The following is an 18,524-nucleotide window of genomic DNA, read 5'->3' on the forward strand; positions in this document are numbered from 1 at the left end:
TTGCATACAACAGAAATAAATTCTTTATTGAACTTTCTCCATTAATGATTACAGCCACCGTGTTCATAAACGTAAAATTTGATTTACAAGAACGTAGCGATACATTCCACTCCACCGTCGAACAACGAAATAAGTCGTAAAGTCTATTTACGTAGAATAAAAATGCGAGGTGGCCGATCGCTATATCGCGAGAATATATAATCTCGATAACATCTAATCTACCATTTTCTTTTTTAATATCGAATACAATGTATTGCGGAAACTCGGTGCTAATTTACATCCGCTACATTCCCGAGTCTTTTCCACGTGCTTTTCCCTTTTTAAATGAAATTCCATTGGACGATTCAAATTTCAAGCGCGATGGTAGGAACAAACGATTCGCTTCCTGCTAGAAATATGATTAGAGTTTTGATATCATTGATATCCGAAGATCAGCGGAAGCGGGATATGCGCGGATGTAAAGTTCACAACTAGAACCGGGTTCGTGTTGGTCGAGCTACACTCGACTATTTAAAAGTTACCACTGGACAAGAGAGATATAGGCGGAGGAGAAGAAGAAAGAAGAAGAAGAAAGCACGATGGCGGTCGTCGAGTTAGTTGGACGTTTTATTTGCCGAAGCAGGAGACCGCGTTGAAAGCGCACTGTTTCCAGTAGCTGCGTTTACGCTGGAGATCCCCGATGTCCAGCTGATTCCGAAGCCGTTTCACGATTTGCTTCGTAAACAGGTAATTGATCAGAGCAGTCTCGATGCTTCCATCGTCGTCCACCAGCTGAAACACACGCTTTCGCCAGGTCTCGAAAAATCATACTCTTTATTCGAGTATATCGCGAACAGATCGAAGATTTATCGTCAATGTTGATACGAATTTCACGATTTTTCCGTCACATGAAAGAGACATTAAATTTTCGTTAAACCGAAGTTTATGATAGTCTTGCTGCCGTGAATTTTTGCGGATATCGCGGTTAATCCGATATGTACACGCGAAATCTTTTTCTGACTATCTCGAGCAAACAGTGACGTCGCAAAGTTTGAAAAATAGCTTTATTACATGTATCCTGCACTAAATCTTCGTGCTCACTCTGCGTTCACGCTGCTCAGGATTAGGCGTACACGTGCATATTTTCCTGAATGCAAAAAAAAAAAAAAGAAAGGAGAAAAAGGAAAACACTCGATCACGTAACTAGCAATCTCGAAGGAAAAATGCTTCGTGTTATTGGAACGTTGTTGGGCGTGTTAAACGTCGTTATTTCTAATATCTGATTTTCGTAGCATCGACTTTTTCAGAAAGACCAAAGCTGCGATTCGATGAACATCGATTATATGGGTCGTGCGAGCGAAACGAAACAAATTTCATTGGCCGTAATGGCGTGCATCGGAAGTCAAAAAAAAAAGAGGGAGAGCATCCTACCCTTGTGACGTCGTATTGACCCCGATACATTTCGCGATCTTTCGCGTTACCATCGGAAAAGCAACGCTAATGGATAATAATGCTCTGAAAGCTAGCGCGGTTTTATTTACGTTCAAAAGAATTTCGTGGCGTTAGAGAACATCGGGAAATCGTTTAAAAAATACGCGTGGATAACGGTATGGCTTCGCTGAACACGAGTTTTTTTCTCTCTCGCGCGGCTCTTTTTCCCCTTTTTTTAGTTGAGAAATGTGCGCGAAATCAACGGAGCGTAAAGTCGTTGAAGCAGGATAACGCATGTATCCGATTCAGGATAGGCGGGATGCAAGTAAAACGCGATGGTTGGAGTCTGAATACGTAAGTAAACAAAGGTATTTAAAAAGAATCGAGAGAGATAGCGTGGTAAGCGTGACTAAAGCGAGAGAGAGAGAGAGAGAGAGGGGGGTTTAATAATCCGATACCGAAGCGTTTCTCGTTTAATCGTTTGTGCGCGCTTCGAAAGATGAAATAGCAATTTGTAGGAGTGAATGATTAAAAATTAACAAACAAACGGAAAGAAAGAAGAACGCGTCTATCGCGGCAGGAGAACGTTTAACTCGACGTTTATAAAGTCGTTGAATCAGCGTTCGCGACGGACAACCGGACGCTAAGTGAAATCGGATTGCCGTTGCCGAGCTATCGATTATCGGATCAGCCGCAAATTTATCAGCCTTCCGTCGAACGAACCACCGTTCTTTATCGTTGCTTCTCTCCATGGCGGAGCTCGAAAAGTCGTCGCGGTATCCAGCTTTGCACGAGCCGTTTGCGAGATTAGTCGTCGCGGGCAGAAAACGATTTTTAATATCCTGCGATTCCTCTGTAAGGACAGTTAGGCGAGACGTACGTTGACGGTCCGCCGGAATAGACTCGCAAAAAGCTCCGTCTCGATTTCCAGCGACGCTGCAACGAATATACGCGGCTCGTGAGACTCGCCTTCCTTTGGAAAAAATTCATCGAAGAAACGTATTAGGCGAGATACCGTCGTTCGAGCCTGAGCGAACTCTGACTGTTAGAGACGACACGGGAAGGGAATCGAAGAACGAGTAACTATATTGTTCGAGTTCTTTTTGCACGGAATGGTCTCCTTTCGAGGAAAGGAAGGAATAAATTCCTATCGATGGAAGATGCCGTTATTTCGCGCGATATCTGCTCATCTCCGATGTTCATTTCCCCGTAACATACGTATGCTAATGTCGAATTACGGGAAATTCCTCGTGCGATATAACTGCTTAAACGAATGAACCTGTTGTTGAACGTTGCATGGCGCGCGGTACGCGGTAGCTTATTTGCAATTCAAACGTGTAGATAAGAGTTACGCAACAGGACTTTGTGCGAGCGTCGCGTTTGTACTTTATACGATGGTCGTGGAAAGCCTGGATAAGGTAGCACGAATGAAACACCTTCGCGTAGCGTTTTGATTTAATAGCGATGTAATGCTTCGAAGATCTTCGCGTTTTCCGTTGTACATCCTACGTTCGAGATGTACATCAGCATCGCTGAATCCCGTAATGCTGCAAACTAAACCCTTGCGCGACGTATCCACGTCACCGTCGTTGTGATTTATAACGGACGAACAAACGGTCGGCCCCTAATCGAGTTTAAGAGTAATATGTATAATTTCTAGGACAAGTTTCCTGGAGCAACATGGTAAACTGCTGCACGTTTATAGGACGAGAGAAAAGAGCAAGGTCCCGATACATCGACAAACGTAATTTCGTTTCGCTTGGCAATTAGCTTTGTAATCCGTTGCAAAGGGCATACGGTTCTTTTTTCGTTTCTCCGCACGCTTCTATCCTAACAACCCTCTTGTACTTGCAGCGGAGGAGAAATTTAATTTGTCGCTTTGAAATAGTAGCCAGTAGTAAGGGCATATTGAAATCTTAAGCTGCAGTCGTTCGTTTGGAAACGTTTAACAAAAGTCGCGTTTAACAGCTCGAATATTTCTTTTCTCCGTGGACGATTAGTTTTCTCCAGGGAATCGACGTTCTTTAACTCGTGCGAATCGTATTTACAGTTTATCTAAGCACGTTCAAATCTTGAAACTCGACCGATGGTTCGATCGAATTTAATCCGAGTATCTATAAACGTTCGATCGTTTAGCTGTCATCGCAACGGACAAGGATGTACCGTTGTGAAAGGTGAAACGTGAAATTGGTATTATTAAATCGTAAATTCGATCGAACCGCATCGAAATTGTAAGACGGGATTACGAGACGCCGCACAAGTTTGTAACATTTACGCCAATTACGGAGATCGAGAATTCTTCCGTGTATAGTAATTACGCAAATATTTGGAAAGAAATTGCCGAGCGATTAACGAGCCTATCGCGAATAATCGTTTGTCTCGTATCGTTTTCTAAAAATTGAAGATATTTTCCGTAGACCGACAACGCGGAGTAATAATAATTACTCGTAATATACATACGCGATATATTATTTTTTCATAAGGAACAACCGCTTCATGCCCACTTTTACGTTCTTATTCGGTTACCGGACTGATGATAGAAACCGAAAGAAGATGATTTTTAGTGAAAAAACAAGTCGAAAATATGGAATAAAATTTGTTCAAACTGCACTTCGTTTTTCGAGAAATTCAGTTTCAAGATTTGTCAAATGTGCTTAAATTTGGCTAACAGACTCGATATGAGTAGACGACGAGCAGAAGGTTATTCCACATGCGAAAAGAAGCGAAATATATAAAATGAAATATCGAAGAAAATCAATTTTGATCGTTAAACACATTAGAAAGTCAAATTTACTTTTCTCGAAAAAGGAAATGAAAAAATGTTATCCTACGTCCTTCGATTCTTTTCACACGTAGAACAACCTTCTGTCACTTATTTACTCTTGTTCAGCCAGGTTTTAGCCAGGTTCGAGCATACTTGACAAATTTACGAACTCGATTTTCTCGATAACGAAGCTCCCTAGGAAAAAACGTCGCTCCATGTTTCCCATTTATTTCCTCGCGTAGATTCTCCTCCTCGTCGTATGCAGCAGCAGTTCGGGAACATCTTGTATATGAGTTATAATCTCGTCTAATATGAAGCTATTTCTTGTTGTTGGAATTCCGGACGACAACGTGCCTTGAAACTATGCGACTGTGCCGTGGTAAGCGGCTTTGTCTTTGACCATCCTGAGGACGCGCACGATTAAACCGTATCTATGGATTATCAGAGATAGCGTTAATTGCGCACTTAACGTCGTTTGTGTTCGAACCTGCGTGGTAACATTAACCGGTGGAAATTCCGGATTAATAGAATCCGGAATTAAAATTGCCATTACAGCCACGTCACGGTACAATCACGTGCTTCGATATACGCGCCTATACATAATCCGTCGCTTTGGGATCGAAGGAAACGGGGAAAATCGAAACGATTGGAAAATTGAGCGCGAGGAACTCTCGCGAAGAAACTAAGTAGTTTCACAGCTAACAAACGCATCTCTGTCATGGCAAGACGCGACCGACTCGACAGTTTGCACAGCCTTGGAGACGAAACTAACGCGACATTTCGCGAAACAGCTATAAATAAATTGAATTTGCCAAGCAGTCGCTTATACGCTGGAATAGGGACCGAGCAACAGGTTTCTCGCTTCCTTTTCAACCACTAGCGTTTTCTACCTTTTCTGCCCTACCCATATTTCTCGTCCGATTATCCTTTTCATTTCGGATGGCTCGACGTTGCCGTTCTTATATTCACCAACTCGCTCACGCTCGATAAAAGTTACGTCAGCAGATCTGAGTCGCGGAATTGCATTATGTTTCATTGAAATCCGGGTTACAGTAGCTCACGGATGTATTCCAACACTTTTGGAAACCTTTTATCCATTAGAAAGCATTTTTAAATCTCACAGTAACGTAACGAGGCGCGGCTATCGCGATTATATCGGTGAAATTTGAGATATTTATTGAAAGTATTTAATTAATTCAAGTATTTGAGCAGTCAATTATTCGTTATATTAATAAGCTACGATATTTAGTGCGAGATCATTAGCAGCAATCGTACATTTAGACTATCATTCTTGTCGTATACTAATATTTTTATAACTAACAATAAGTTAACAATAAGCGTATGTTTGCAGCAAATGTCTTGTAGCTTTCATATGTATTTTCGAATTGGTATTCAAATACTACTATGAACACTAATGTTTCGTTATAGCGACAGCAAAGGTTCAAAAGCTTTCGTATTATTTCGAATATATTCAGAGAAGATTTTTCTGCTGCGTATTCGAATATTTTCGTGAACAACTGCAACTACTCGCAGATTTCAAATTAGAAGTAACCGACTTTGATCTGAATTTCGTCGGATTTTAAAACCGGAAACCCGGCTCGAAGTAGGAGCTAGGATAAAGGTTTCGAAGAGTAACGCGTTTTAGTCTCCGACATCGCTCGGAAATTGTGGAAATTTCATTATCGATCGTTGAGTGAACCTTTCGTTGGTCAAGGATAGGTCCGATTATTAACATTCTCTTGGTGCCCCCTGGAAATATCGAATATATCGAATACGTGGAGGGCAACACTTGGCATAATAAGAAGAGTCCTTCGTATTGAAAAAAGGACGGTTTGCTGTCACTGTCGCTATCCGTGTGCCTGGTGTGCGAAACGAGTATGCGACAGAACGGTATTCATTTGTATCGACGCGCGTGACTGTAATATAAATCGTTGCCTCTTTACCAAACTACATCTTCTCTCTTTTGTACGATCTTCCCACGAGGAAATTGTTTGCTCGATGTAAAATTCTCATTTCCTATTTATGGTAATTATTTACAAAACGGACGACCTCGTTGATTTCAACGAGCTTGATACGCGTTGTCAGAATCAACATTTTGAACGATTTTTCTCTATACACGTTACTATCGTTCGCTCGGCTGTAATAATCAAGCGCAAGATATTCGCAAAAGGTTTCAGCTCAATTTACGGTACCGTTACGTTTCGTTCTGGCATATAGCACAGCCTAACGCATTTTCGACGATCGTTTGCAACTCGATTGGGAAAGAAAAATCAATGGATTAGGTTTGGGTCAGATAATGAATTAGTATTCCAGCGCTGTGAAGCGACCAATAACGCTACTATGAAATAAGCTCAGGTATTGAATAATAAAACAGATGAATTTCATATATTAAGTTTTATATTGTATTATTATTATTCGAAGCTGAAAACGCTTTTAATCATGATATTGAAAAAAGTGACTGTTCGATGATCAAAATTATACGGTCGACGAAACAGAAACTTTTGCGAATATCTCGGAAACTAAAGCCGAGCGACGGTAACACGTAGAGGAAGAGATTGTCCACGATATTGACTTTGATAATATATTTCAAGATTATTGAAACCAGTCAATTCGCTTTGTAAATAATTATCCTAATTATTTATTTATTTATTCTCAGGGACAAATAGGCTAACCACGATATCGCGATGTGAAAGTTACGTGTACCGATTACTCGATCGCATTTGTCTGATTAATCGACGAAGAAATTAATTTGGAAGCGGGGAGAAGCCGCTGTTAAATGATGCAGTGAAATAGTTTCAAAGTGCGGTTAACCGATCGAAATGCGTCATTCGTCGACCGCAAATAACGTCGCGTTCATTGCGAGATCATGAGAAAAAAAGAAGGAAAGGAAGGAAAAGAAATGGAAGAGTACGGTGGTGCGACTTAAAAGGAATATAAAAAGCTGATTGACACTCCGTACGTGCAAATTTAAGTCTTCGGATAGGACTTTTTTGTTCAGTTCCATATTTTTTGTACGGCATCGAAACGAGTTCCAGGCGAGCGTTGCCGTCCTTCTCGCGGATAAAATCGAGGACAACGCAAGGTGAGAGGGTAACGAGGCACATTTGTCATCGCTCGAGTGTCGCAGCGAGTACGGACGCGGTATTCTCTCGTCTAGCGTGAGGTTGCAGCTTGTTATAAACGATATTTTCTTTCATTTATGCATCTCTATTTTAAAAACAAGTTTACGTGATTAGTTAGCAAGCTAACAAGCAAGTTCGATTGCGATCACCGATAGAAACATCAATTATACTGGGCGTGTATCATTTTTTTCTTTTCTTTTTAGGGGGCGGATTTTGTTACTTACGTCTACCTCGTTTAAAAGTCTCTCCTTGTCGGCGGCTGGAAGGGCTATCGACAAGTCGATCAACACCATCAGGACCATGGCCAGAAATATGACAGTTCGTAGCGACGACATGATATATCTCTGTCCTGCAACAAAAATCTGGTTAATCCGGCTAATTGAAAGGACTATAGTTGTTGCAAGTATTAAATCAAACGCTTCTAACGATCGACTCGTTAACGACTATTTTCTCCAACACGTAGCCAAAGTTAACGCCGATCTTGCTTGACTTTTCGAACAGTTTAAACAGATCATTAAACAGATATCGTTCGAAGATCGATAATAAACCTACGATATCGGAGGGAAGAAAATTTCCAAGCTATACGAAGAAAGTACAAATGTCATTTATCGGTGCACGTCGTGGAAGAAAAGCTCTATGGCGCTTTACTCTATGAAAATCATATGTTTATCGCGAATCGAAGAATCTGGCGATGACGCGAACCTATTTCTTTTAATAAGAAGCAACGATGCATACGCCGTCGAACTTTTCTCGATACGTATCACGATAGCGTGCAAGTAACGAGCGTTCGTATCACCCCATAGGAAGCTCTAAAAGTATCTAACGACGGCTTCGTGTGTTGATTACGTTTCAGAAAATCGAACGATTGCATCTTCGACAACGTCGAAGGGTCAAAGGCTCGTCGATACGCCAGGTGATTTAAAATCCCGATCAAAGACAGTGTTCGACTGCCGTGCAAGCGTCTTTTATAAAATTAAAATCAACGTCTGGTCTATTTTCGCAACGTTCCCAACGACCGATCGGTGAAGAATATATACACATACATATGTATAATAATTCTTATTTAATTCCTTTTTCCGAATGCGAGTAACGCGATTTTTCTCCAAAGTAGAATTTTATACCGTGAAAATGGAGAACGCGTTTTACGCCTTTTTCCACAGTCTTATCTATTAGAAAATGTTTCTACCAACGTGGAGCGGCGGTAGCTCTCTCAAGAACGATCATCCATCTTTCGTGCGTAAGAAGAAGAACATCTCCTATTTCGTAGTAATTTATTTAGGGGAAGCAAGCAAGATAAAGACGGTGGAGTTTATATGGCAGCGAGTTCTGATTGGTAAAACGAATGAGATCGATCGTTGCTGGAATATTTTACTCGGTGTCAAAATAGGTTGGTCAGATGGTTTTATTTATTTGGGCCTGACAAGGGGGACGCTTTCGTCGGTAAAGCCGACAGTTCGATTCTGCTTGATGAGCACCGACAGCCGCTCTAGCTGTCGTTGACAGAACGATAACTCAACGGAGGAAATATCGAGAGTGATACGGTGCCTCCGTTTAAAAATACTCACGCTGCTGAGTGAAGCATCGTGATGCGATTTGCGCGATTAATTAAATATCGAAATACCGATCGGAATGTCTAGAGATGCACAGGATGCCCTATTTTCATCTGTAAATACAATTCGGGCAGGAAGTAGCTTAATGTAGATATATTGTTTTAGGCAGACGCGCGAAGAGTATATAAAGGTCAGCGTTATTCTTGAAATAGAATCATAGAATTTTGAATGCATCAAACGATCCATTTCAGCACTCTCTGTAAAAAAAGTAAATCTATCTATGTCGAAAAACTATTAGTCTAGCGGGTACATCGTACCTTATTTTATAAAGCTTTTATGAAACGTATCTATGAAAAAGAAGGGAAATAGATACACAAGTTAACGCCTTGCAACTTTCCTCTATCTACGGAGAAACTAATTACACGAAGATCGTGTTTCCCTCGAAAACATATAATCTGTCTGCCAATATATATATATACGCATATGTATGTCGAGTGATTTTAACGGAATATATAACGATGCTCCGTTCTTTCTTTAAATTTGTTGCATCGTTTCGTATCGAACTCGCGTGCGTTGTCGTAGAAGGAAAGTAAAAGACGAGAACAATGAGATCCGATAATTACGTGCTTGTTGCAACGAGTTAGGAAACGTTGGAGAATACCGTTTGTTTTCGGAGACAAGACAAGGCAATGACGGGTAATTGCACTCCTCCCTAGGCAACAGGTTTTCCTCGACTCTGTCGAATGCGTGAATTACAGGAACGAACGCTTCGAACTTTACGATATCTCCGGAAAACTGCCTTTCCGCGCCTGCTTATTTCTTAGAGCTTTCGAAGCTCCGTACTCCGAGATATCGGAAATTTTAAAAGCATTCGTGCACTTTTTCAAAGCAACTGAATAGATCGTTCCACTTTAGGCGCGATCGGATGAAATGACTCAGTCTGCGAGACTACAATAAAGCGAAATGGAACGTTTGTACACATTGTTAGAGAAAAACGTTCGTAATATTCCGAATGAACCATTACGCGTAGTCACGGACATTTCACGATAATTTTCATTCAAGTGTCAAAGGCATTATAGCAGTCGTGGATGGGCAAACGTAATCGCGATTGTTTCGGAATAAATTATTGTGCCGTCAATAAGTTACGTAAAACGTTTTAAGCGCGATTTCCCTTACACGCGGTCTTCTATTTTCGTGATTATGCCAAAGGGATCACGACTCACCGATTTTGAATTGATCCAACAAAGATGAGCTATACGATAGACATTAACGAAACGTAACGGTCGAGGTAACTGAGACTAATGAAACGATGCGACCCGGAACTCAAACTTCCAACATGCAGAATTTCCAAAACGCATCTGGTCGAAGAATTACGTTATTTAAATCCGATCGTGATTCGTACGTGAAACGCGTATCGTTATATGTACGTATGTGAAGCGTGACAAAAGAAGAAGAAGAAGAAAAAAAAGAAACAGCGATTGGACGACAATTGATGAAAATGAAAAGGACGAATGAAAAAGTAAAGTACCTTGCGGAAACAGTTCCAGAAATTCGAGATGCGATCCGAGGGTAGTCGGTGTCAGTGGGGCGGTTGTTTTTGGTGAGCAGCTGCGAGAATCGGTGCTTCAGCGGCAGAGTGACTGAGCTTGCAAGCACGCGACCACTTTATATCCGAGACAGGGACTGGGTCGGTGGCGTTGGTGGTGGAAACGCTGGGGGTGGAAAACCCACCCCGAGCCACTCTTTCGACGATCACGCGTTCCACCGACGATTCGACGATATTTCGACGCCTATACAGCAGCTTTTCGAAGCTCCGTCCCACAGGACACCTACCTGTCCCCCACGACACCCATCCTTCCCCCACCCTAACCTACTCACCGTACCAGGTTACACCGATTAAAGGATTAATTCGATGAATGCACGATTCGCGAAGTATTCCCTCCCTCTCTCGCAAGCTCGCCCCGCGAGAATCCACTAATCGCGGCAAAACAAAAGAGAAGGTATTTTTGAACGTAAAAAGGCCATTTATTAAAATGCGGGCTTATCAAAGCACTTTGATTCTTTGCGTTGACCGTTTCTTACTTTACTCGAGCGGAAGGGAACGTTGTTCAAAGGAAGCGCAAGGAGAAATGTTGGTTGTTGGCAGTCGAGCACCGACGTGACGTGCAAATGGCCATAATTACCTCGATTCTCAAAAGAGACCATAAAGTAAAGAACGATCGGCAAAATATATCGTGCTTTCACTTTCGAATAACTTTAGAGCATATTTCACTATCGTTGACTAACCGTTTCGAACGATACATTTCATGAGATCAACGAAACTTGAGAAGCTAGTATCGCTTCGACGCGGCAAACTTTAGCGCAGTGGCCTTTTCGTTTCGGATGTTATAAGTTTAAAAACTCCGCACTTGAAGATTTAGGGTAAATTCTTATTGAAACAAGTTCAAACGAGAGAAAAACTTAACGTGGAACGGACGGCAGCCCCGATTAGTTTCGATTACGAATATGATAATTTTAAGAGACAAGGGTGGCGTGACATTTTTCAACGCGTGCAGGGATCCACTGTCAGTCTGACGGACGGACAGAATTGCGGGACAATGCGGCAGCTGGGCTGGAAATTCGCGGTGGCAAGAGCCAGGAATGTCTCATCCCCCAAAATATGCCAAATGGTATGCCCGGTCGACGTACCACAGGCCTGACTCTTGCCACGAGATCACGTTTATCCTTCCATATCCCTTCATCTATCATTCGGTTGTGTTATAACGTGTTCGGTGTTTGCTCCGTGTAATACGCACCGGTTTTACGCGTTCAATGGATTCCTGTTGTAATCGAGCTGCTACCGTCGCGTTTTCATGTAACGAGATCGCCTCTCACCGTCAAAAGTGTTCTACTCTCCGTGACCGTTCGCTCGTCCAAATTCCGTCGTTTTTCTTTTATTCGCAGTCAGGTTATAGATGGAAACCGGTGATTTTCCTGCGGTCGAGTTGCAGCTACGTAACGACGTTAATTTTTCATGCGAAGAACGTCGATACTGACCGCTGGCTATTTTATCTCGATATTCTCGAAGATGCAATGATTCCAATGGACTACGCCTGGGTTTAGAAAATTCTTTGCAAATTATACTCCATTGATTTCTCTCTTTTTACGTTTACGTGCACGCAACATCGTTTAAGAAATATCGAAGCCGGTTTAAATTGACCTTACAGTTGTCGATTACAGCTACGTTGTTCGAGGCTTATAGGAACGCGAAAAGAAAGTTGTGAATAGTGGAACTTCGATATGCTCGTTATCGGGCAATAAAGAGGGCAGCAATCGACAGTATAGCGATATGTAATCGACTCGCTAGAAATGGGCCATCAACTATGGAGCTTTGGGAAACGTAATCACACCAGCGATGACGATAAAACGCGATAAAAGCTGCAGGTCATCGTTCACCACGATGGATCTTACACATTTTCCCAAAGGCACTGCCATCAACTTTTTATTCTCGATGTTGGCTACCCCGGAAGTACCTGGGATATTTTGATGCTCGTTAAATAGTCGTAAGTTCGAGAGGCGTCCGAAGAACTATAAAGCTTAGTCGTTTAATATATAATCGGATTAGAAATTACTTTATACCCTCGAAGCGTAAAAAGCAGTTGGATATATTTTTCAAGCGAACAACGCTAGCATCAATCGACTTCAGCACGAGCAGTCCAGTCATATTTCATCGACCTAAACTTAACGCCTGAATAGTTGCCATCTGCAAAAGATGAGCGAACGATAACCGTTAAACTGCTGCAATACTCTTCGCTTAAAATTAGCCTTCGAGTTTGTTAAATAATAGATGTATGTACATCTGTATTGTACGAGCGAGGAATGAAAGAGAGGAAGACAAAAGGAAAGCGTCATGAGACGAGAATGTATTGAATGAATAGATGTGCAATAAAACAAATTCATTCCTGTTTGAGATGTACAAGAGAATAGAGCGCTGTTAGTTAATATTTCAGGTTATTATGTTATATATAAAATAATTATTCTGTTCTAATAAATTTTGTATTTAATAAAACGTTATATAGTATTACCTTTACAGAGTTCATTGTTGAAATATGTACAATGTACATGCACAACTCGTCTGATCTTTTCGATTCTTATCGCTTTCACGAGAAGACAATTTATAATTTTTTCCTACTGTTTTAAATCTCCGCATTCTCCATGGTACATGACCGTGCAGTATTTTGACTGACTTGAGAGCTATGGTATCGCGAAATGCGGTTCGGAGTTCCTTCGTCGCACGTCTCGAAGCGTTTGTTTAATGATGCATGTATCGATGCCTGTAAACAGAATCTTTATCTTTCCTTTGAGATTTTCCAACCGCCAAGTACTTGTGCCCCAAGTACCAACTGCGCCAGCGCTCGCCGATAAAAACCGGACCGCTGAAATTTGCATTAACAACGTGTGGAAAGCTGCATCGTTTCTCTCCGGTGCTGCGTAATTTTACGAAAAAATCAAGGTAGCGTCGTTGAAATAACATAAAATAAAATTCAACTTTTAAGACAAATTCTCAGGGTCACCGACAACGTGTCACTGATGCTTCGAGGTCACTCGGATGGCTGAGATAAAATCGAAAAAAGGAGTAAACATCGGGGTGATTAAACTTAAACGACGAGACTTTTGTTAATTAAGACTAGCACTGAACAAGATAGTTCTTCGATCGGATTCACCTTCTCCGAAAGCGAACGAACGATCGTACGGAAATTTGGATAAACCGATTACAGAAAGAACAACGAGATCGACGAATCGATGATCGATCGGTTCCGAGCCGCAACAAAATATCCGTTTAAAAGCTTTGACGAACATTTTACGTAACCTAACGATGGATCCACGACTACTTCGCCGTTATCGCTAATTAAGTATTTTCATAATTCTGTCTAATGTCTCGTCTGACTCTCTTCTTTCTTTTTTTTTCAACTCTGTATCTACGCCTACACCTAACGAGCAATTTTGCCATGACACTCACCGAAGAAGAAACCAGCGGAAAAGATCACCTCGTCCAGCGCGAAGGAACACACATTTTTTTTTTTATTCATAGGATGTTTTGTTTGTTCGTACAATTTTACAGTTTGTTCCTACAATTGGGATAGGTATTCGTCTCCTTGAAGTCTCTATCGCGTGTCAACGATCATTGTGTATTTAACGTCAGGGAGTAGGCGAAGGTATCAATATAAATTGTATCGCGCGACTCTCGCTATCTTTCGACAATCGACAATCACGAGGTGCTTTCACAAACCAAGTAGGAGAGACGTCGACTCGGCCGCAGTAGAACGTCCCGTTGTTCGGTCAGACACGAGGATTCTGCCTTAACTCCTTGTCGCTCCTTCGCACACGCTATCTCTGTTTCCTCATTGAAGGATGTTGACGTAACGCTGCATCCTTTGGAAATGTCACACAAAACTAACAACTGATCGTTAAATGGCAAATATTACAAATCTTTTTAAATTAATCAAAATTATCGCTTGTAAATGCGAAAAGAAAATATCCCGAATGTGTTAAAAATATTGGAAAAATATATATTCTCCCCTTTTCCTTCGTCGGATTTTTATCTTCTTTCGTAACGTTACGCGATACTTGGACGAAATAAAGCTGTCGCTGCCGGCGTTACGTAAACGCGTAATAAACGGTGAAAATTAAGTACACTCTCGAAGGAGAGTTGCACAAACTGATAATTAACCGAAGGCAATCAAAGAAATGAAGAAGTCCGAAAATCAAAGAGTAGCCCTTTCTAGGCTATCTATTTCCCCTGAATACATGTTTTCCCTTGACACAGTTGAAAAGTCAACTGACGTGTCGCAGCTCGAACGAAAAAACGAACGAAAACGAAAGAAACGGAGGAACACGGATCGACGTTGTAATTATCCAGTAACGAGGCAGAGTTTCGTTGGTCAAGGGAATAGAAACGATTCTAAATCGATCGCGAAAAACAAAAGCCTCTGAACGGATCAAAGTTGTTACTCCACCGAAATTGGATCTCTTTTCAGCTTTTCCCGCGTTGGTTTGGGAAGGGGATTTACTGGCAACGAAGAATCATTAAAGCTTCTTTGGGAACATTTCGATTTCTCGTTTTCGTGCTTTCAAAGACCAATTACCAAAACTCTGAACTTTCGGGTTCGAATAAAAACAACCGTCTCCTACTTTAACCGTGAACACGAGATAATTCTCGTGTTTCCAACACTACGAAATATTTAATATACGCTCGTGAAGTACCGTAATTTGTTTCGCAGCTGACGCAAATAAAATATCCCTAACTTAATAAATCTGTAACTGCCGGTGTCATTGTGGTTTTAATATACGGCCTGGAATATCTGTGACCTAGTGGAAGGAAAAACCAAGAGAAGAACTTTCTGACAGAGTGCGCTAGGTAACAAAGCATTGGTTTACCGTGGCGGATGCAACATCGTGTCGGTAATTCCTAAGCAGAAGGGAAGTGTCAAAGGGTAGTTTCTTTATCGAAGTCCAAGTCGCAGCTTATCGTGCAAGCTCGATCCCCCAAATCGACAGCCTTGTGTCTCTTATTCGCGGTCGATAAAATCAACCATATTTTTTTCATACTATTCTTTCTTACTTCCTTTTCCTTTTCATCTTACACGGCTAGTTCGACACTGTCGCTGATTTGCTAATCTTTCTCCTGGTAATTTCATTTTGTCTCGCATCGTAAAAATGTATCGTTGAAACTTATCGACTCTCCGATCACACGACTGCATTGCGAGCGTGTAGAGGGTAATCTTCGGTTATCGAGATGTTAAGCTTGCGAGAGGAGAAATGCTTTGCAATGCTTAACGACAAAAAATGAAGGAGCAACGAGAAGAAACGAGGGAGGCGTTACGCATTTGTTTAAAAACAATTCGCGTCCATCGATCGACAAACAGGAAGTTGCGATTACAGTCGTAAACCGAGAAATATTTCGGTTTCTGACTGCGGCGAGAAAAAGATCGCGACGGGTGGTTGAGTGGTACCAGAGAAACCTTTAGGCTGACTTTCCATTACCCAGGTCCGATCAGCCTGTACTCTGATTGACTTTCAGTGTCGCTGACGCTTTTCGCGGTCTTTCTATCCCGCTCTCTCTCTGACTTTTCCCAAAACCACGTTTCGTCCGACGACAGTTTACTTATCGTTCTGTTCCCCGAAATCTCTCGTCAACCGCGAGTTTCTCGAATCTCGTTCATCGAGTTCTCGGGCCCTTTCTATTTCCAAAGGATACTTCAACGTCACGAGGTATAATTTGTGTACGACGTTATTCATTTTCTTGTTTATCGCGGATTTCATTTACGGTAACTGCATATAACGATATTTCGAACGGTCGCTCGGATAAAAATGGATAAAAAGTTCGATCCATCGGCGTCAAGAAGCGTCCCGTGGTTTTTAGTTTTATAAGAGCCATCGGCACGATCGTAAGTGAGCCACCGGTGCATGTGGTCAGCTCGTTAAACGCCGTTTAACTTACTCAACAATAATTCCTGAGCCCTACTCGTAAACGCGAAATCGTCGATCCTAATATCCCGCTAACCTTTCGCCAAGAACCTTTGCCTGACCGAAGATTCAATTTCGTGTCCGTAATTACGAAAATCCCGAACGAATAAAAGTATCGACAGATTGGTTGATCGATGTACAGTGGCTCGCGAATGTATTCGAACGCGGTCTTAGAAACGTTTTATGTGTGTATTTTACGAGCACCGTGATTATTTTGATCTGAAAATGTGTACACGTGTTACAAGATATTTGTTGGAAGCATAAATTTCGCAAAGATCTGCCAATCACAGATCACGCGTTCGTCGCCGTGCATCGTTTCCGCGGAGAAAAATCGGATTAACGTTTTTTTGCGTAAACGATGAATAACTGTAATAGTAGTGGTGGCACAGTAGAGCATCGTAAACGCTTTTTCTCGATGCTCGTTATCGAAAAAAAGCCGAAGAAAAAGTTTTAACGAGCATATTACAAAACGTATCGATCATAAACCGCGAATCGTAGTACGTTCTATTATTTCAGGGCGAACTTCCAACTGAACTTCGATTCTGTGATAAACGAATCGGAACTCGCATCACCGTCATTAACTAATTAATGGGACCAAAGCTAATTGCCAGATGACCCACACGATATTTGTTGTGGCAACGTACGATCGGCTTTCGCTAAATAAACTGGAAACGTTAATCGCTATCCTTCAGCGATAACGCTCAGTCACGCGGAAAAATCATTGTGATTCACAAAATTTATCGAGATTCGCGATATCTCGATTGTATAATTAGCTCCGTCCATCAGAATATTGACGTATTAGGTCAATCCCCAGCATCCTTAAAATCAAAACACTCCTTAGGCCGTATACTATAAACCATAATTATTTATTCTTAGCTTACGTTTGAACTGCTATTTTCTCTTTATCTCTTGTTTACTATTTACATATACTATACGTACATCGCATATTTATTTCTATTTTTCCTTACATTATACATATCTCTTTGTATAAAAGGTTTATCCTACAAATAAGGAAACAAATAGATAAATATATTTGGTTAAAGCGATACCGTTTTGCTTCTTTTTTTGTGCACGTCTTTTTCTTCCCATGCAGTTTCTCACTGTTCGAAATCATTAGCTTTCGAATTAATTTTTTCCTTATTTCACGCTTAATTAACGCGTGCCTCGCGTACGTGAAGTTATCCTTCTATTGAGTTGGCAACTAAGTGATTGCGGATTTTGTCAATACCACCTAATGACATTAGGTGACATTAGGTGGTATTGACAAAATCCGCAATCACTTAGCTGATATTTGCAGTTTCATAAATGTACGATATAATTGGTGTTATCGATCAATACGGGTATTTTAACCACGAGATTATTATTTTAATCCTTTTGCTAATCCTTCTTTGTTTTCGTTATGACTGGAACTATTTTCGTTCATTACGTTCGACGCGTTTATCCTTTTTTACGCAACAGAGTATTCGGTGAATCAACGGAAAAAAAGGATATTCCCCGTCGCGTCGAGTCGCGTTGTCTGCCTGAATTTGATCGTTAGACAAAGCCGATTGCACGAAGAATCGAGAAAACGCTAGGAAGTTCGCGCTGGATTGTTTGCAAAACCAAGACGGATTGTCTCTTCCGACGATGATTGCTTTGCTCTAGCTTCGCGAAACTGGCGCGATCATTAATAATGAATAACATATTGACAATGATAATGAAAACACTTTTCGTCTATCAGTTAGCCTGTTGAATCGAGTTGAAACAAAGAGAAACCTTTAGAAGGTATGTAGGAAACGTAAGCAGGAAATTAATAAAGGCGCGAAAGGAGAAGGAGCGAGGCAGAAAAACGCGAAAGAAACTGTGCAAGATGAAGAAAAATTCGGCAGGAGAATAAAATCCATCGAGGAAATTGAAGTAACTTCACGTCCGTCACGTACCTCACCGCAACGTTATTAGTCGTTAATTGTGGCCGGCACGTGACACCGAAAGTCGCTTGATTGAACGAGTCCAATTCTTCCTCACGAACCACCTGTCGCATTTGCGATTCTACTCCAGCGACACTCGTTTCTCGCCTTTCGTTGTAACGCAGTCAGCTCGCGTTGAACATCGTCGAAGACAAATGCGAGGCTCGAGTAATCACGCGTAAAGCTGCGAATGCTCGTTCTTTCCTCTCTTTCTTAAAATTTTAGT

General features: G+C 41.4%; 2 protein-coding genes across 8 annotated transcripts in view; one reads left to right on the forward strand and one right to left on the reverse strand.

The window, feature by feature from the left end:
- The window catches only part of LOC126917105 (mucin-4-like), an 89,937-nt gene that overhangs the window by 27,017 nt on the left and 44,396 nt on the right, over window positions 1-18,524 (forward strand). The gene's annotated exons all lie outside the window — the stretch shown is intronic.
- The window catches only part of LOC126917162 (prohormone-1), a 26,052-nt gene continuing 7,528 nt past the window's right edge, over window positions 1-18,524 (reverse strand). Inside the window, exons 1-3 of one of the 2 annotated variants that reach the window (XM_050723753.1) lie at window positions 10,375-10,541; window positions 7,521-7,645; window positions 1-771 (exon numbers count right to left, since the gene is read on the reverse strand). In XM_050723753.1, the coding sequence (XP_050579710.1) occupies window positions 607-771; window positions 7,521-7,631 (276 nt within the window). In that variant the 5' untranslated portion in view covers window positions 7,632-7,645; window positions 10,375-10,541 and the 3' untranslated portion in view covers window positions 1-606. Of the gene's footprint in view, window positions 772-7,520; window positions 7,646-10,374; window positions 10,542-18,524 lie in introns of those variants that run through there. The other variant, XM_050723754.1, reaches the window with a different exon arrangement.

The sequence above is a fragment of the Bombus affinis genome, chromosome 6 (assembly GCF_024516045.1).
Source record: "Bombus affinis isolate iyBomAffi1 chromosome 6, iyBomAffi1.2, whole genome shotgun sequence".
In the NCBI taxonomy this organism is placed as follows: domain Eukaryota; kingdom Metazoa; phylum Arthropoda; class Insecta; order Hymenoptera; family Apidae; genus Bombus; species Bombus affinis.